This window comes from Mastomys coucha, unplaced genomic scaffold (genome assembly GCF_008632895.1).
Source record: "Mastomys coucha isolate ucsf_1 unplaced genomic scaffold, UCSF_Mcou_1 pScaffold16, whole genome shotgun sequence".
NCBI classification, from domain to species: domain Eukaryota; kingdom Metazoa; phylum Chordata; class Mammalia; order Rodentia; family Muridae; genus Mastomys; species Mastomys coucha.
Genome location: NW_022196898.1, coordinates 18,641,068 through 18,653,327, shown reverse-complemented (window position 1 = coordinate 18,653,327; position 12,260 = coordinate 18,641,068). Strand labels below are relative to the sequence as shown.

The window sequence follows — 12,260 nt, the reverse complement described above, 5'->3', positions numbered from 1 at the left end:
TCATATTTGGAAGTTATCATATCTTTTTATATAACTTCTTCCTATTTAAATACATGGACTTACTCCAGCCCTAGAATCTAATGTCACATTTGTTTGGTTGCCAAACCATTTTAAAACTAGAGACATACTGTTCCCAAAACCCTTATATAATTTGAAGTAAGTTCCCTCCTAAATGTGGTAGAGAAACATTTTTTACCCAGTGTGTGTTCATTTAGAGAATACTTAAAATAGCACATATGTAAATGTTTACTTTTAGCCATTACTCTTCAAATAATTAATGCATATTTTATTGTTATAATAATGACAGTAATATAGAGAATATAGAGGCCTAACCTTTGAATACAGGATTAGATATTACATTGTCTTCTCTGCATAATTAAATGTATTGATGTTTGCATACCAAATTACTTCCCCAGAATTTTTTAAAAGCCCCAATACAGAGTGTCTGTTTATGACTTCTGCTTTCACTTCTGCAGGCAAGGTGCCCCAGCCCATCACTTACTGTAAAGTGCCAGTAGTGTGATTCAGCAGAGTCTCCACTGACACTTAGCTCAGCGGGATCAGAGGCTCGGGTGGATAGAGACTAGAAGGAGTAAGACACCTTGGCCCCCATTGCTCATAACAGCCTCTGCTACTCAGTCCTTGCCTTTTATTTCTCCCACCAGCCCCCATCTGCTTGACTCATTGTTCTCTGGAAGACTTAACGTTGCACAAAATGAGAGAACTCTGGGAGTCCATGGCAGTCGGTATTTTATTACCATGAAGAGACACCATGGCTGCAGCAACTCCTATAAAATAAAGCATTTAATTGGGGATTGCTTACAGTTTTAGAGGTTTAGCCTATCCTCATCATGGCATGGAATGTGATGGTCCACAGGTAGCTATGGTGTGGGAGAAATAGCTGAGAGTTCTGTATCCAGATCTACAGGCAGCAGTGAGAGTAAGCCACTGGGCTCTTAAAACCTCAAAGCCCACCCCCAGTAACACACTTAATCTAACAAGGCCACACTTATCCCAACAAGGCCATCAGACCTCCTAATCCTTTCAATAGTGATACTCCCTGGTGACCAAGCATTCAAATCTATGACCCTCTGGGGACCATTCTCATTCAAACCACCAGGACAATAATATATAGCATATGTTGATATGTTTTATAAGAAATCATGTTTCTTCATTTTAGTATTACCATTTGTGGTATTGGTGAGTTACATTCATATTTTTATATTATCTTTGATAGCTTGCTCAATTGCCTATCAATTGTCAATAGACACAGCATTATTCAAAATACTTTAAGACTTTTATTGTGGTGTGTTTGTGTCTCGGGGAGGGGGTTGGATGGGAGTGCAGTAGTGAGTGCACAGGCCACAGTGCATGGAGGTCAGAGGACACAGGCCACAGGCCACAGTGCATGGAGGTCAGAGGACAGCGTGGTGGAGTGGGTTCTTTCTCTTCACCTTTATGTTGGTTGCCAGATTTATGTGGCCAGTACCTTTTCCTGCCAAGTTATCTTGCTGGACCCCGAAAATTCTTTCTAAAGATGTTTCTTAGTCTGGCTAATACTGAAGAGTTGCAAGTTATAAAATATTAATGTTGTTTTGTCTAAACTAACAGATCTATAATATCTGGCTTAGGTAATTCATAATTGTCCTAGTCATGTCATGGCATATTAGAAAGTGTGAGAATGAATGTGCTTTTGATCACTACAGTGACTGTCACCCATGTCTTAAAACAGGATGGCAGTAAACAGTGTAGAAACACAAGCTCCGCTTGGTTTCTCTCTACTCAAGTCGTATGAGTCAGGAGCAGGATTGTGACTAGGCTGAGCCCTAGGCTGGGCCGAGGTCATCTTCACCTCCTTGCAGGTCATCACTGCTATAAATGGGTGGCTTTGGTGTGGTGCTACTGTTTGCTTTTCATTCTTTTTCTTTTTGTAATTCTGCTATTAAAGGCTTATTTTAAAATAGGATAGTTTTATAGATACACTAAATTAAAATTTCAGTGGCTTTTCAATATTTTCTTTAAATGTTTTAAATTTAATTATTTGATTGACTGATTGATTAATTTGTGCTCATGTGCATGGGTAGAACTCAGAAGACAACTTGGGGAAGTTGGTTCTTTCCATCATGTGTGATCTAAGAGTTAAACTCAGGCCACCAGGCTTGGTGGTTAGTGCCTTTACCTGCTGAGATACCTTGCCAGCCTAGCATGCCACTTTCCAAGATTCAAATAGTAATAACATTTAGTCACTGGTTGTAATATCAAATTTGTATTTTATAAGATTTTTAATTTGATACAGTACTATCACTTTTTATTCTATAAGTTTGTTATAGATTCATAAAATGTTGTATTTTACAATAATTTCCTGTAAAATGTTGAGTGGTCTTCATACATGTCCTCTGCAGTACTCACCAAGGGAAATACAAACTAGATTCATTCAAAAAAATGTAGAGACTATTAGAAGTTTGGTAATACATACCTTATAAGTAGAGCTAAGATAATAATGTGCAAAAATGTATTTGTACAAGAGGAGCTGGTCAGCAAGAAGGGGTCATGTTTCATCTGGGCTTTGTAAAATACATAGATGGCTAAAGCAGAAAAATGGCTTTCCAATCTGCAGGGTAAGCAGAACAATCATTTGTCCTACCTCTGACTTCTAAACTCTGGTAATAGACACAGCAATATTGACAATCTGTAACTTCTTGTTGTAGGGCACTGGAATTGGCTGTAAAATACAAAACCCATGTTGATACAGTTCTTGCTTATCGTCAAAAGTTTTTGGAGACATTTGGTAAACAGGAAACTAATAAACGATATTTGCAGTACGCAGAAGGTGTAAGTATTATACAGTGTTTTACAGTAGTATGTGTGCCTTATACAAAACATTTTGTCTTATGATAAAAGGTGAATCATATGCTAATTTTTTAGTAATGCACATCAGTTTTTTGATAATCAATTTGTCTTGAGGTTGAGTGCTATTTGATATTTTTAGATAAATAATGTAGATGACTAAAAAGCTAACTCTTAGATCTGTTTCCCTCATTTAGGAAAAACACACAAAATATATTCCTTCCATCAATGAAATTTTAGCTTATTTATAAAACATTTTTATTTCAAATTATGTGTATCTGTGAATTTGTATACAGAGGGCAGAAGAAGGCATCAGGTCCCCTGGAGTTAGCATCATGGGTAATTGTGAGGGGCCCAACATGGGTGCTAGGAACTGCACTTGCACCTTCTGCAAGAGTATCAGGTACCATGGAGACATCTCTGGCTCAAAATTTCGTTTTAAATAGCAAAAACTTAGCATCCTTATCTTCTTTATATGTAATATATAGCGGTTGCTAGAGCATAGTACCTCAGTTGTAAGCTCGGCCAGAGCAGCAGGGCTTCTGGGCCTGTTCTTAACCCAAACAGGCTACTTTGTACCAAGCTATTTCCTTTGGTGTTCTAGTCTTCTGCTTTTCTTTCTCACAGATACCATTTGAAAGTTAACAACAAAAAGCACAAAACAGGATTTTTAAGAGAAAAAAAAGTTAATTAAAACTTCCTATTGATTTAAAAATTAAGCGTAGAAAAACAGCTTGTGTGGCTGACATCTGCTTGCTGATGTACTGGTATTATTTGGGTCTATAATCTAGTTATCATCCATATTTATCTATTTTGCTAAAATCACAGCCATCTATATTATCTCAGAACGAAGAATGGAATAGATGTGTGCCATTAACAGCACAGAGGGAGAGTTCCATTCTCTGCCCTTCCTACCAGAACACAGGCTAGAGGGAAATTAGGTTTTACTGAAGACAACTTTTTAAAAAGCTTGAGTAGTAGTACAGTGTGCATCTATCCAAGTGCTTGTGGAGGCAAGAAGAGGGGGTTGGAGTCCCAGGAGCTGAGTTGTCAGGGACTGTAATCGCCTGATGTGAGTGCTGGGAACTGAACTTGTCCTCTGCCCAAGCAGAAGCTGTCTTAACTGTGGAGCCACCCTCCCGCCTCCTGGAGACAGCTTCTAATCGGTTCAGAGATGGCACCAGAACGAAGACTCTCCAGGCCTCGCCCCATTAGCTTGTTCCCATTTGGTTACCTTCCCTTGGTTTCCTGTCTCTAGAATACAGAAGCTGCTGCCCCTTGTCTTGTTATGTTGCTTGTTGTCTGTGACAGGGCTGTATCAGCCAGAGTTCTAAGTCGCTGCTCTGAGTGTCTCTCAGTGAAGAGTCCCTGGGCCATGCACACTGCACACAATGGCTTGTTTCTCTTTTAATCTGCCATTTGTTACAGGAATCTATATCACTATGAATTTAGAAGAGTTGAGGAAAAATTACCCTTCATGACATCATCTAAGGTGGCAGTGGGAGGGGACATTTGGAAGGAACAGAAACTAGAAGAGAGAGGGTGCACTTGGACAGGAGAGATTAATAGTAGTAATCAAGGTCCCAAGAATGCTGCTGTCTCAAGGCCTCTTTCTTCCCTTTCTTGATTCTGCAGTTGCCTTTTTAAACCTCAGTGTCAACTTTTCAGGGCCATCAACTTCACTGAGAACTAAAATTGAAAAATACCTAGAAATTCAGCAAGTAATTAAGTGGTCATGTGACTTCCTACCTTACACCAAGCACTCATTGTCTCCTCTGCTTTCAACGCCTTTACCATGTATGACTTACATATTTTAAAAAATCATTTGTTGTCTGTCTCTGTCTTTATTATCTCTCTATGAAGATAATGGGTTTTTTTTTTAATGTTTTTATCCATAATTGATCCCTGTACTTCGGTCAAGCCTTGACATAAACAAGTGTTAAATATTTGTTGCACAGAGAAGGCTATAAGACAGGCTAAGGACTGCAAACAGCTGATAGTTTTAACGAACTTCCTAGGCCCAAGGCTGTGGTCAGTTATAGAGCCCTGGCCAGCGTATGTGAGGTACTGATCCCTAACTCCACATTAAACAAAGATTTCTGAAGTGTGGCTAGTGAGCAGTCATTTTACAGCGCTCTGGAGAGAGAATTGGAGCCCCGAGTGAGGAGAATGAGGGTGGCAGCTCTCAAAGACAGAGTCAGAGGCAGGAGATAAGAAATCAGTGAAGAGAACTTGACTCTGCGATTCCTGAATGCATTGTCCTGGAGGAGTCAGGGATGTGACGAGGTTAGCCTGAGGAAGGAGGAAAACAGATAGGGTGAGGGCTAGTAGGCTGGTGAGTATAAGGATGGAGACTGGTGAACTCATGGCTGATTGCCACGTTATTCTCGGTTTAATTAGGCAGCTGACCTTACTAATTAGGTAGCCTTACTACCTTATGGCAGGCTGGCTACTAGACAGCGAGCCATTAAATACGGATTGTTTAAATGCTTTTATGTGACTAAGAATTGACTAAGGATCAAGATAAGTTCCAAAGAGTTTGGCATTCCCTATAGTAGAAAGTAAGGCTTTTGATGTAGAAATCACTTGAAACTATCAGAGAACAAGCACTCTTATCTAAAACATACTGTTAAAAATACTTTTATTAGGACTAAATTATCTGTAGAACACTGTCCTAAAACTGGATAAATGTCAGGTGAAATGAAACAGTCATCTCCTGCACTTGACCATCAGGTGATGCATTCATTTGCGTTTCAGCCAGTAACTGACACACCCTCAGCTGAGGTGAAGTTGTCCTGTGACTGACTAGAGAAACAAATGCCAGTCAGTCTAAGGTTGGAAGAAGGCCAAGGCAGTCAGCAAAGTTGGCCTTCCTTTATAACTGCTTTGTTAAACATGGAAATGCATGCATTGCCATTTAAAAATAACAAGTTGTGGCCTGAAAACCATTCTTACTCTAATATTTGTCCTGCTTTTCAGCAGGCTGTCATTTGATTCTTAGTATAGACAGTTATCATCTAGGCTAAAAGAAATTCTATTAATTATTAATCAGTCTATCTTATATATTATAGATAAATATGTACAATTATTTTTAAGGTCACCAAAATATCAACAAATTACTTAATGGAAATTTAGACATAGCATATTGAAGTAAAAACATAACTAAAGGATTTCATCAAATACTAGTAGCACAAAATAGGCATGCAGTTCTACTAAGATTGAGCTAATTTCTCAGTTTCTTCAGATGAGTCTGCTCTAGCAGCAGGTGCTGCTTTGGTCTAGTTTATACTGTTTACTCAACACCCCTGTGTAAAGGTGTAACCCCTTTACATGTAAAAGGTGACACCCTGTGTAAAGGTGTAACCCCTTTACATGTAAAAGGTGACACCCCTGTGTAAAGGTGTAACCCCTTTACATGTAAAAGGTGGCACCCCTGTGTAAAGAGGTAAACGCCTCTTCATTTCTGACTTGAGTCTCAGAGCCTTGGGTTTGTTTCACAGTTTAAACTTAGTCTAGGACCCAAATTTTCCCACGTCTTGCCTCAGAAGACACACATTCCTAAATAAGTGATCTCCAATTTTGTTTAACAGTGGATTCCTAAAGAAATAAATATTCCTAAAGAAATTTTTGGTAGAACTGGGGGGTAGAGGAGTCCTTTCCCAATATCAAATCTAAGGAACTTAGAAAGAGATGGGCCTAGGCTAGGGTGTATGTGCCCTTGTCATGGATAAAGGAGAAGGAGATAAAACTCTTGTTACCCTAGTGTGTCTCCCAGTCGTGCTTGTCATCTGCTTTCTCTGATGGCTTTCATCAGTTAGTAACTACCACACCCTTCTGTCACTCTAAGGCACAATGGAGCCACTTGTGAAACAACATTCTCTTGTCTTTCCTTGAAAGCTGGGCTTCTAATGACTTATGAAATGTCCAGAGCAAAGCTAGTGGAAAAAAAACCCTAGCTGCTGCCCTGCTCAATCTGCTTTTGTTGGGATCAGAGTTGCTGCTCTGTTTTGTCCCTGAGGTTCTATGGATTGTTTCCATGTGCTTTGCACAGCGCTGCACAGAATTTTGGTCCTATAAATCTCAGAATGAGTCTTGTGTTTTATAACCATTCTCTTGTTCTCAAAGGAAGCTCATAGGTTTCAGCATTACTTCTCGTTAACTTCTCCTTAATACCTTCTCTGTCTCTGTTCTAGAAGTCATATATTCTGTTTTTCTTTACTCTTGGTTACTTTGGATTAACTGAAACCACATGATATAAGTGAGATTCTCTTTTCCCTTCTGTTGTAGCTCCAAATAGACTGGGAGAAAATCAAAGCCAAAATTGAGATGGAAATTACTAAAGAACGAGACCGATCATCCAGCGGCCAGTACAGTAAGAATGTGGGCTTAAAGCTCTAAGTGCCACGCTTACCTCTAAACTAGTTTGGACTAACCAAAGATGTGCATGTTTGTTTCCTTAAAAAAAAAAAAAAAAAAAAAAAAAAAGGCATCATTTTAAGGCTTAAGCTGTCTCTTGATGGTAGAGCACTTGCCAAGCATGCGTGAGGCCCTGGGTTTGATCCCCAGCATTGTCAAAAGAAAAAGGCATTGTCTTTGAATAAGTATATGCACTTTCTGTGTATTTAATACTTAGGGGACATTCAGGAAGGTTAAGCACAAAATAACTTGTATAATTCCATCATTTATATTTTTCTAGTTGAATAAGAAAATATTTCTATAAGCTTATCTATGCCTGAGGAGTGTCAATTACGTTCCTTTTTTTTTTTTTTAATTTCTTTATTTCTGGTTCTTCAGTATGAATAACTATTCTTATAATAAAGCCTTGAGTTATTTACAATGTATGTTATTATTAGTTTCTATTTGATATATAAATTGTAAAGTATCTCTGATACTTTATAAAACAAAAATACAGAAGAAAGGGTTTGGGGAAAATGTTACAATGTATTGATAGTTCAAATAGCAAAAGCTGGGAACAACTCCAATGCCCATCAGCTGCAATTAGATACAATCATGTGGTATTCACAGGCAGTGGAGTTATTCTCTCATAAAAGGACTGAACTGTGGCACATTCTGCAACATGGATGAGCCTTGGAGAACTTACACTAAGTGAAGTAGACTACACATGGCATAGATGTTAGTCCTGCGGTGCTTACGTAAGGCACCTGGAATAAGCAACTTCTTTTGGTCAGAAAAGAGACAAAAGAGACAGACACTGGAGGAGAGGAACTTGGTGTGCAGTTCCTATTTGGGGTGAGGGAGTTCTAGAAATGGATAGTGGTGATGGTTGTATAGCATTGTGGATGTTGTAAACCTCGGTTTAGCTCTTACAAAGGATTAAAATGATAAATTTTGTTGCCACTTTTTTGTTTTGTTATGTTTTATCTTTTATCAAATTGAAAAAGGAGGCAAATTCCATTTTCTTCATTCCTCCCCTGACTTGAGAATATTTGGGCCTAAGACCTGGAGTCTGAGTTTTCAAAACTTTCCTCAACTGGATGAACCTGCTTGATCAATTGCATCACCAAATCAGTGACACAGACAACCGTCTAAAGTGGCCTTGAACCCGCTCTTGAAATCAGTGCATTACAGAGCTCATACACACTCACTGGGAAAAACATCACCCCTTTCCCTCCATGGTAAATTCTCATGTAGGTTTTGTTCATAGAAATGCCCTGTAGCATTCCTTTTATGAAACCTTTCCTTTTATGAAATGTTGGACTGTTCAATTCTTAGTCCAGAGTTTGGATACATGGATATGTTCAATTCATGAAATCTGAGGAATTAACTTATATGTTATACATGTTTTCTACATTGTTAAATTTCAGTGTAATGTTTCAAAAGAAAAAATGGTTAAAGGGTTAAACTCTATGTTTAGTATATTTACCACAATAAAAAAATAAAAAAAAATTATGGAGTCTGTTTGTATTCTTTGATATCTTACAATTCAATTCAGTTTTGACACTGCCTACTAGAGTCAGCTATGGACACCACAGCCACAGATCATAGCTGGACTGCCTTCTCTTCAGCTATCAACTGCCCTGAGTCCCAGGGCTGTCTGCACTTGTGTTTGACATGGCTATACATTAAATCCCTCCCTTTCAAGCTGATAATTCAGTAGAGTGGTGTGTGGACCTCACTTGAGGGCTTTACTGAGGTTTTATTTGGAAGGCTAAATGGAAATGCAAACAGGCACATAGAGGAAGCACAGAGAACAAGACCTGGAGAAGAGAAAGGGCACAAACAGAACTTCCTGACCTTGTTAATGCAGGAGACTGTCCATCTTCCCCATTTATGAGTGTGTTCAGCAGGAAGCGCCTTCCCTGAGTCTTGCTGTCTTGGGTTTTCTCAGTTTTGTTTTTAAAATCAAGGTTTAATTATATATGCATAATTGATTAAAATGTTGGCTTCTGTCTTGTTAGAGTTTCTGTTCCTATGGTAAAACACCATGACCAAGAACAACTTGGGGAGAAAGGATTTATTTCTGTTTTCAGTTTCATATGGCTGTCCGTCATTGAAGCAAGTCTGGTTAGGAATCCAAACAGGGCAGGAACCTGGAGACAAGGCTAGACCTCTCAGTCAGCTTAACTCCAGGGAGAAAAATGGATTTGGAGATTGCATTTATTTATTTGGTCAATGAATCTTATTGAGGCATTTTCTCAAAAGTCTATCTTTCCAAAAAAAATGCTAACTTGTCTCAAGTTGACAGGATACACCAGCCAGGACTGCCTCTCTAGCCCCACCTACTTCTGCTCTGAGATCTTTTTTTCTGGCAGACACATCCCATCTGTTTTTCTTTCCCCCAAACCACCCCTTTTATTATAATAGGTACCCTAGCATTCAGGACAGTTATGGGACTTTGGAAGATCTGTTACAGTTACCTTCCTTCTCCCAAAGATCAGGTAGATTCTTTATTATAGCCTACCCCCTGGTCTTCGACACTGTATCTTTTATAGTTAAAAAAAATGCATACCCTGCTGAACATAGCAAAAGGAACATTCAAATTTCCCAGTGCAGTTGAAAGCACTGATATAAGACTCTTAACCAACCAGGCCAGTGTGAATCACAGTTGTGATATAAATGTAACTAAAGATACTCATGCATTACCTGAGCCCTATCTAACTTTTATTAATATGGACCTTCACAATTTAGAATGACCACTATACTTCAGATGAATACATGGTGTCACCTTTCAGTCATCAGGTCTAATCAAAATAAGACACTGTCTTGCCCTCCTCTAAGCCTTGGTTGAGACATTAATATAATCTTGGTATTCTGTTTCATCCACAGGCTCATTCCTGTATCCTTAGGTACCAGTCCTCTACATCATCCATTTCCCCCTTTGAAAGGGCATTGACATTGTGATGACCTGGTTGTAAGCAACGGTCCTGGTTAGCAAGTACTTTTCCCCAGTCCACTCCACACAGTGTAAGATTCCACTGAGTATAGAATCGGCTAGCTGTTTCTATCAATACACAACAGAGTATTAGTTAATAATTCACAGAATGCCACGGACTGAATATTCTCTCCAAATCTCATGTTGAAATTTAACTGTCATGGTGAAGGTATTGGGAAGTAGGACCTTTAAGAAGTGTTTAGGTCACGAGGACCCCCCACCCTCACAAATAGATTCATGTCTTTTTTTTTTTTAAAGATTTATTTATTTATATGTAAGTACGCTGTAGCTGTCTTCAGACACACCAGAAGAGGGCGTCAGATCTCATTATGGGTGGTTGTGAGCCACCATGTGGTTGCTGGGATTTGAACTCATGACCTTCCGAAGAGCAGTCGGTGCTCTTCCCCGCTGAGCCATCTCACCAGCCCTAGATTCATGTCTTAACAAGAGAGTGTGTTAGAAAAGTTTTCTCTCACAACAGACATGTCTTCCCTCGCTCCCAACCTCTGCTCTATTTTCTTACTGTGTCTTGCTCTCTACCCAGTTGGAATGCAAAGAGATGGACCACACCAGATCTCAGCTCTTTGATCATAGGCTCCTCGATCCCCAAAGCCATGAGAAAAAAAAGTCTTTATAATTCATGCATTTTCAGTATTGTGTTATAGCAACTAAGATCCACCCCCCCCCCCATTGGATGCTTAGGAGTTTAGATGCAAAGGTCTAAAGTCTCGATGTCTTACTCAGTTCTGCTTCCCACACTTGCCGTTGCAGCCCTGGTCGTGACCTCTGCATCTGGTAGTTCTCCATTTCCATTTCTGTTGCTGTGATCATAAAAGAAGGGTTGTAGAATAAATAAAGGGTTTATTTCTCTTACAATCCCAGGTTGTCCATCACTGAGGGACTATAAGGCAGGAACTCAAAACAGACCTCATTACTAGTGTACTACTCTACCAAGAAACTCCCTTCACAACCAGTGAAGTAACAGGAACTGTGTAGGATATTTCTTACTAGTTGGCCTATACAATTCAGGGATATCACCCACAGTACGTTGGGCCCTCCTACATCAGTTATCTATTAAGACAACCCCTTACAGAGATACCTACAGGCCAATCTGATCAAAGCAATTTCTCTCTTAAAGTTCTCTGCTCAGGTGACTGTGGGTTATGTCAAGTTGACAAAGCTATCCAGGATAGATAGGAAGAAGGTTAAAGATGGGAAGGAGTGCAGTCATAATGGCATCCTTCCTGCTATGAGAATTGTGTAGTCATAACAGCATTTTTCTCCATCCTGTCCCCTCCCCCGACCCAGTAAGAAAACAGGGATCTGTCTAATGCAGATCCTCCATCTTCCTGCTGACACTCCAGAAGGCTAGCCCTTCATGGATTATATGTTCCTTGACAATGATTGTTTCAGTTGCATGCTATATTCTCAGAATAAGGCCTGGCTATAAGTGTCCTTTGGCATAAGAAGGTGGCTCTGGTTGAATCAGCCTAGTGTCTTCTCCTCTGGTCCTTTGTGTATATAAATTTATATTTATTCCTGGTTAAATTAAGCTGATCCAGAGTGTCAGTTTTGTTAGGACTCATTGGAAGCATCCCCCAATCCCCCACCCCACCCCACCCCCGTCTCTCAGGTCTGCCAGCATCGGTCAACTCCTCAGCAGTTTGTAGGGCTTTCTTCTTTGGAGACTATGACCTAGAATTCTACCTGTGGGAGAAGTTCCTCGATTCTCCTATCTATCTCTCCCCATTCTTGTTAATTACCACCATGTTCTCAGGCTTTAAAGCGGCCAATACGAGAAAGCCATGACAGTAGACCTGATGAGGTTTCTCAGACTGTTGGTAGATTCTGTAGCAGTAAGGTTTGGTAGAATGTCATGCAAGTGAGATTCCCCCCAACAACATTTCCCATGTCCTGTGTGACAGACTTAGTCAGTGGATATAATCTGCATAAAACTGAGTCCTGCTATCAGCACACACCAGCCACTTCACCTGGGTTTCTGTTGAGCATTTACATGGAG

The 12,260-nt window shown here is 39.7% G+C and overlaps 1 protein-coding gene and 1 long non-coding RNA gene across 6 annotated transcripts in view; one reads left to right on the top strand and one right to left on the bottom strand.

The window, feature by feature from the left end:
- Ift80 (intraflagellar transport 80) overlaps nucleotides 1-8,366 on the top strand; it is a 110,204-nt gene extending 101,838 nt beyond the window's left edge. For all 5 annotated transcript variants that reach the window (XM_031374067.1, XM_031374071.1, XM_031374068.1 and 2 more), the window contains 2 exons: nucleotides 2,709-2,832; nucleotides 7,135-8,366. In XM_031374067.1, coding sequence (XP_031229927.1) covers nucleotides 2,709-2,832; nucleotides 7,135-7,245 — 235 coding nt within the window. In that variant the 3' untranslated portion in view covers nucleotides 7,246-8,366. The remainder of the gene's footprint in view (nucleotides 1-2,708; nucleotides 2,833-7,134) is intronic.
- Nucleotides 8,367-10,632: 2,266 nt separating this feature from the next.
- Nucleotides 10,633-11,700, bottom strand: LOC116092986. The gene is made up of 3 exons (XR_004119585.1): nucleotides 11,344-11,700; nucleotides 10,981-11,061; nucleotides 10,633-10,679 (listed from the first exon to the last, which is right to left on the bottom strand). It is a non-coding gene; the product is annotated as an uncharacterized LOC116092986 (long non-coding RNA).
- Nucleotides 11,701-12,260: the final 560 nt, after the last annotated feature.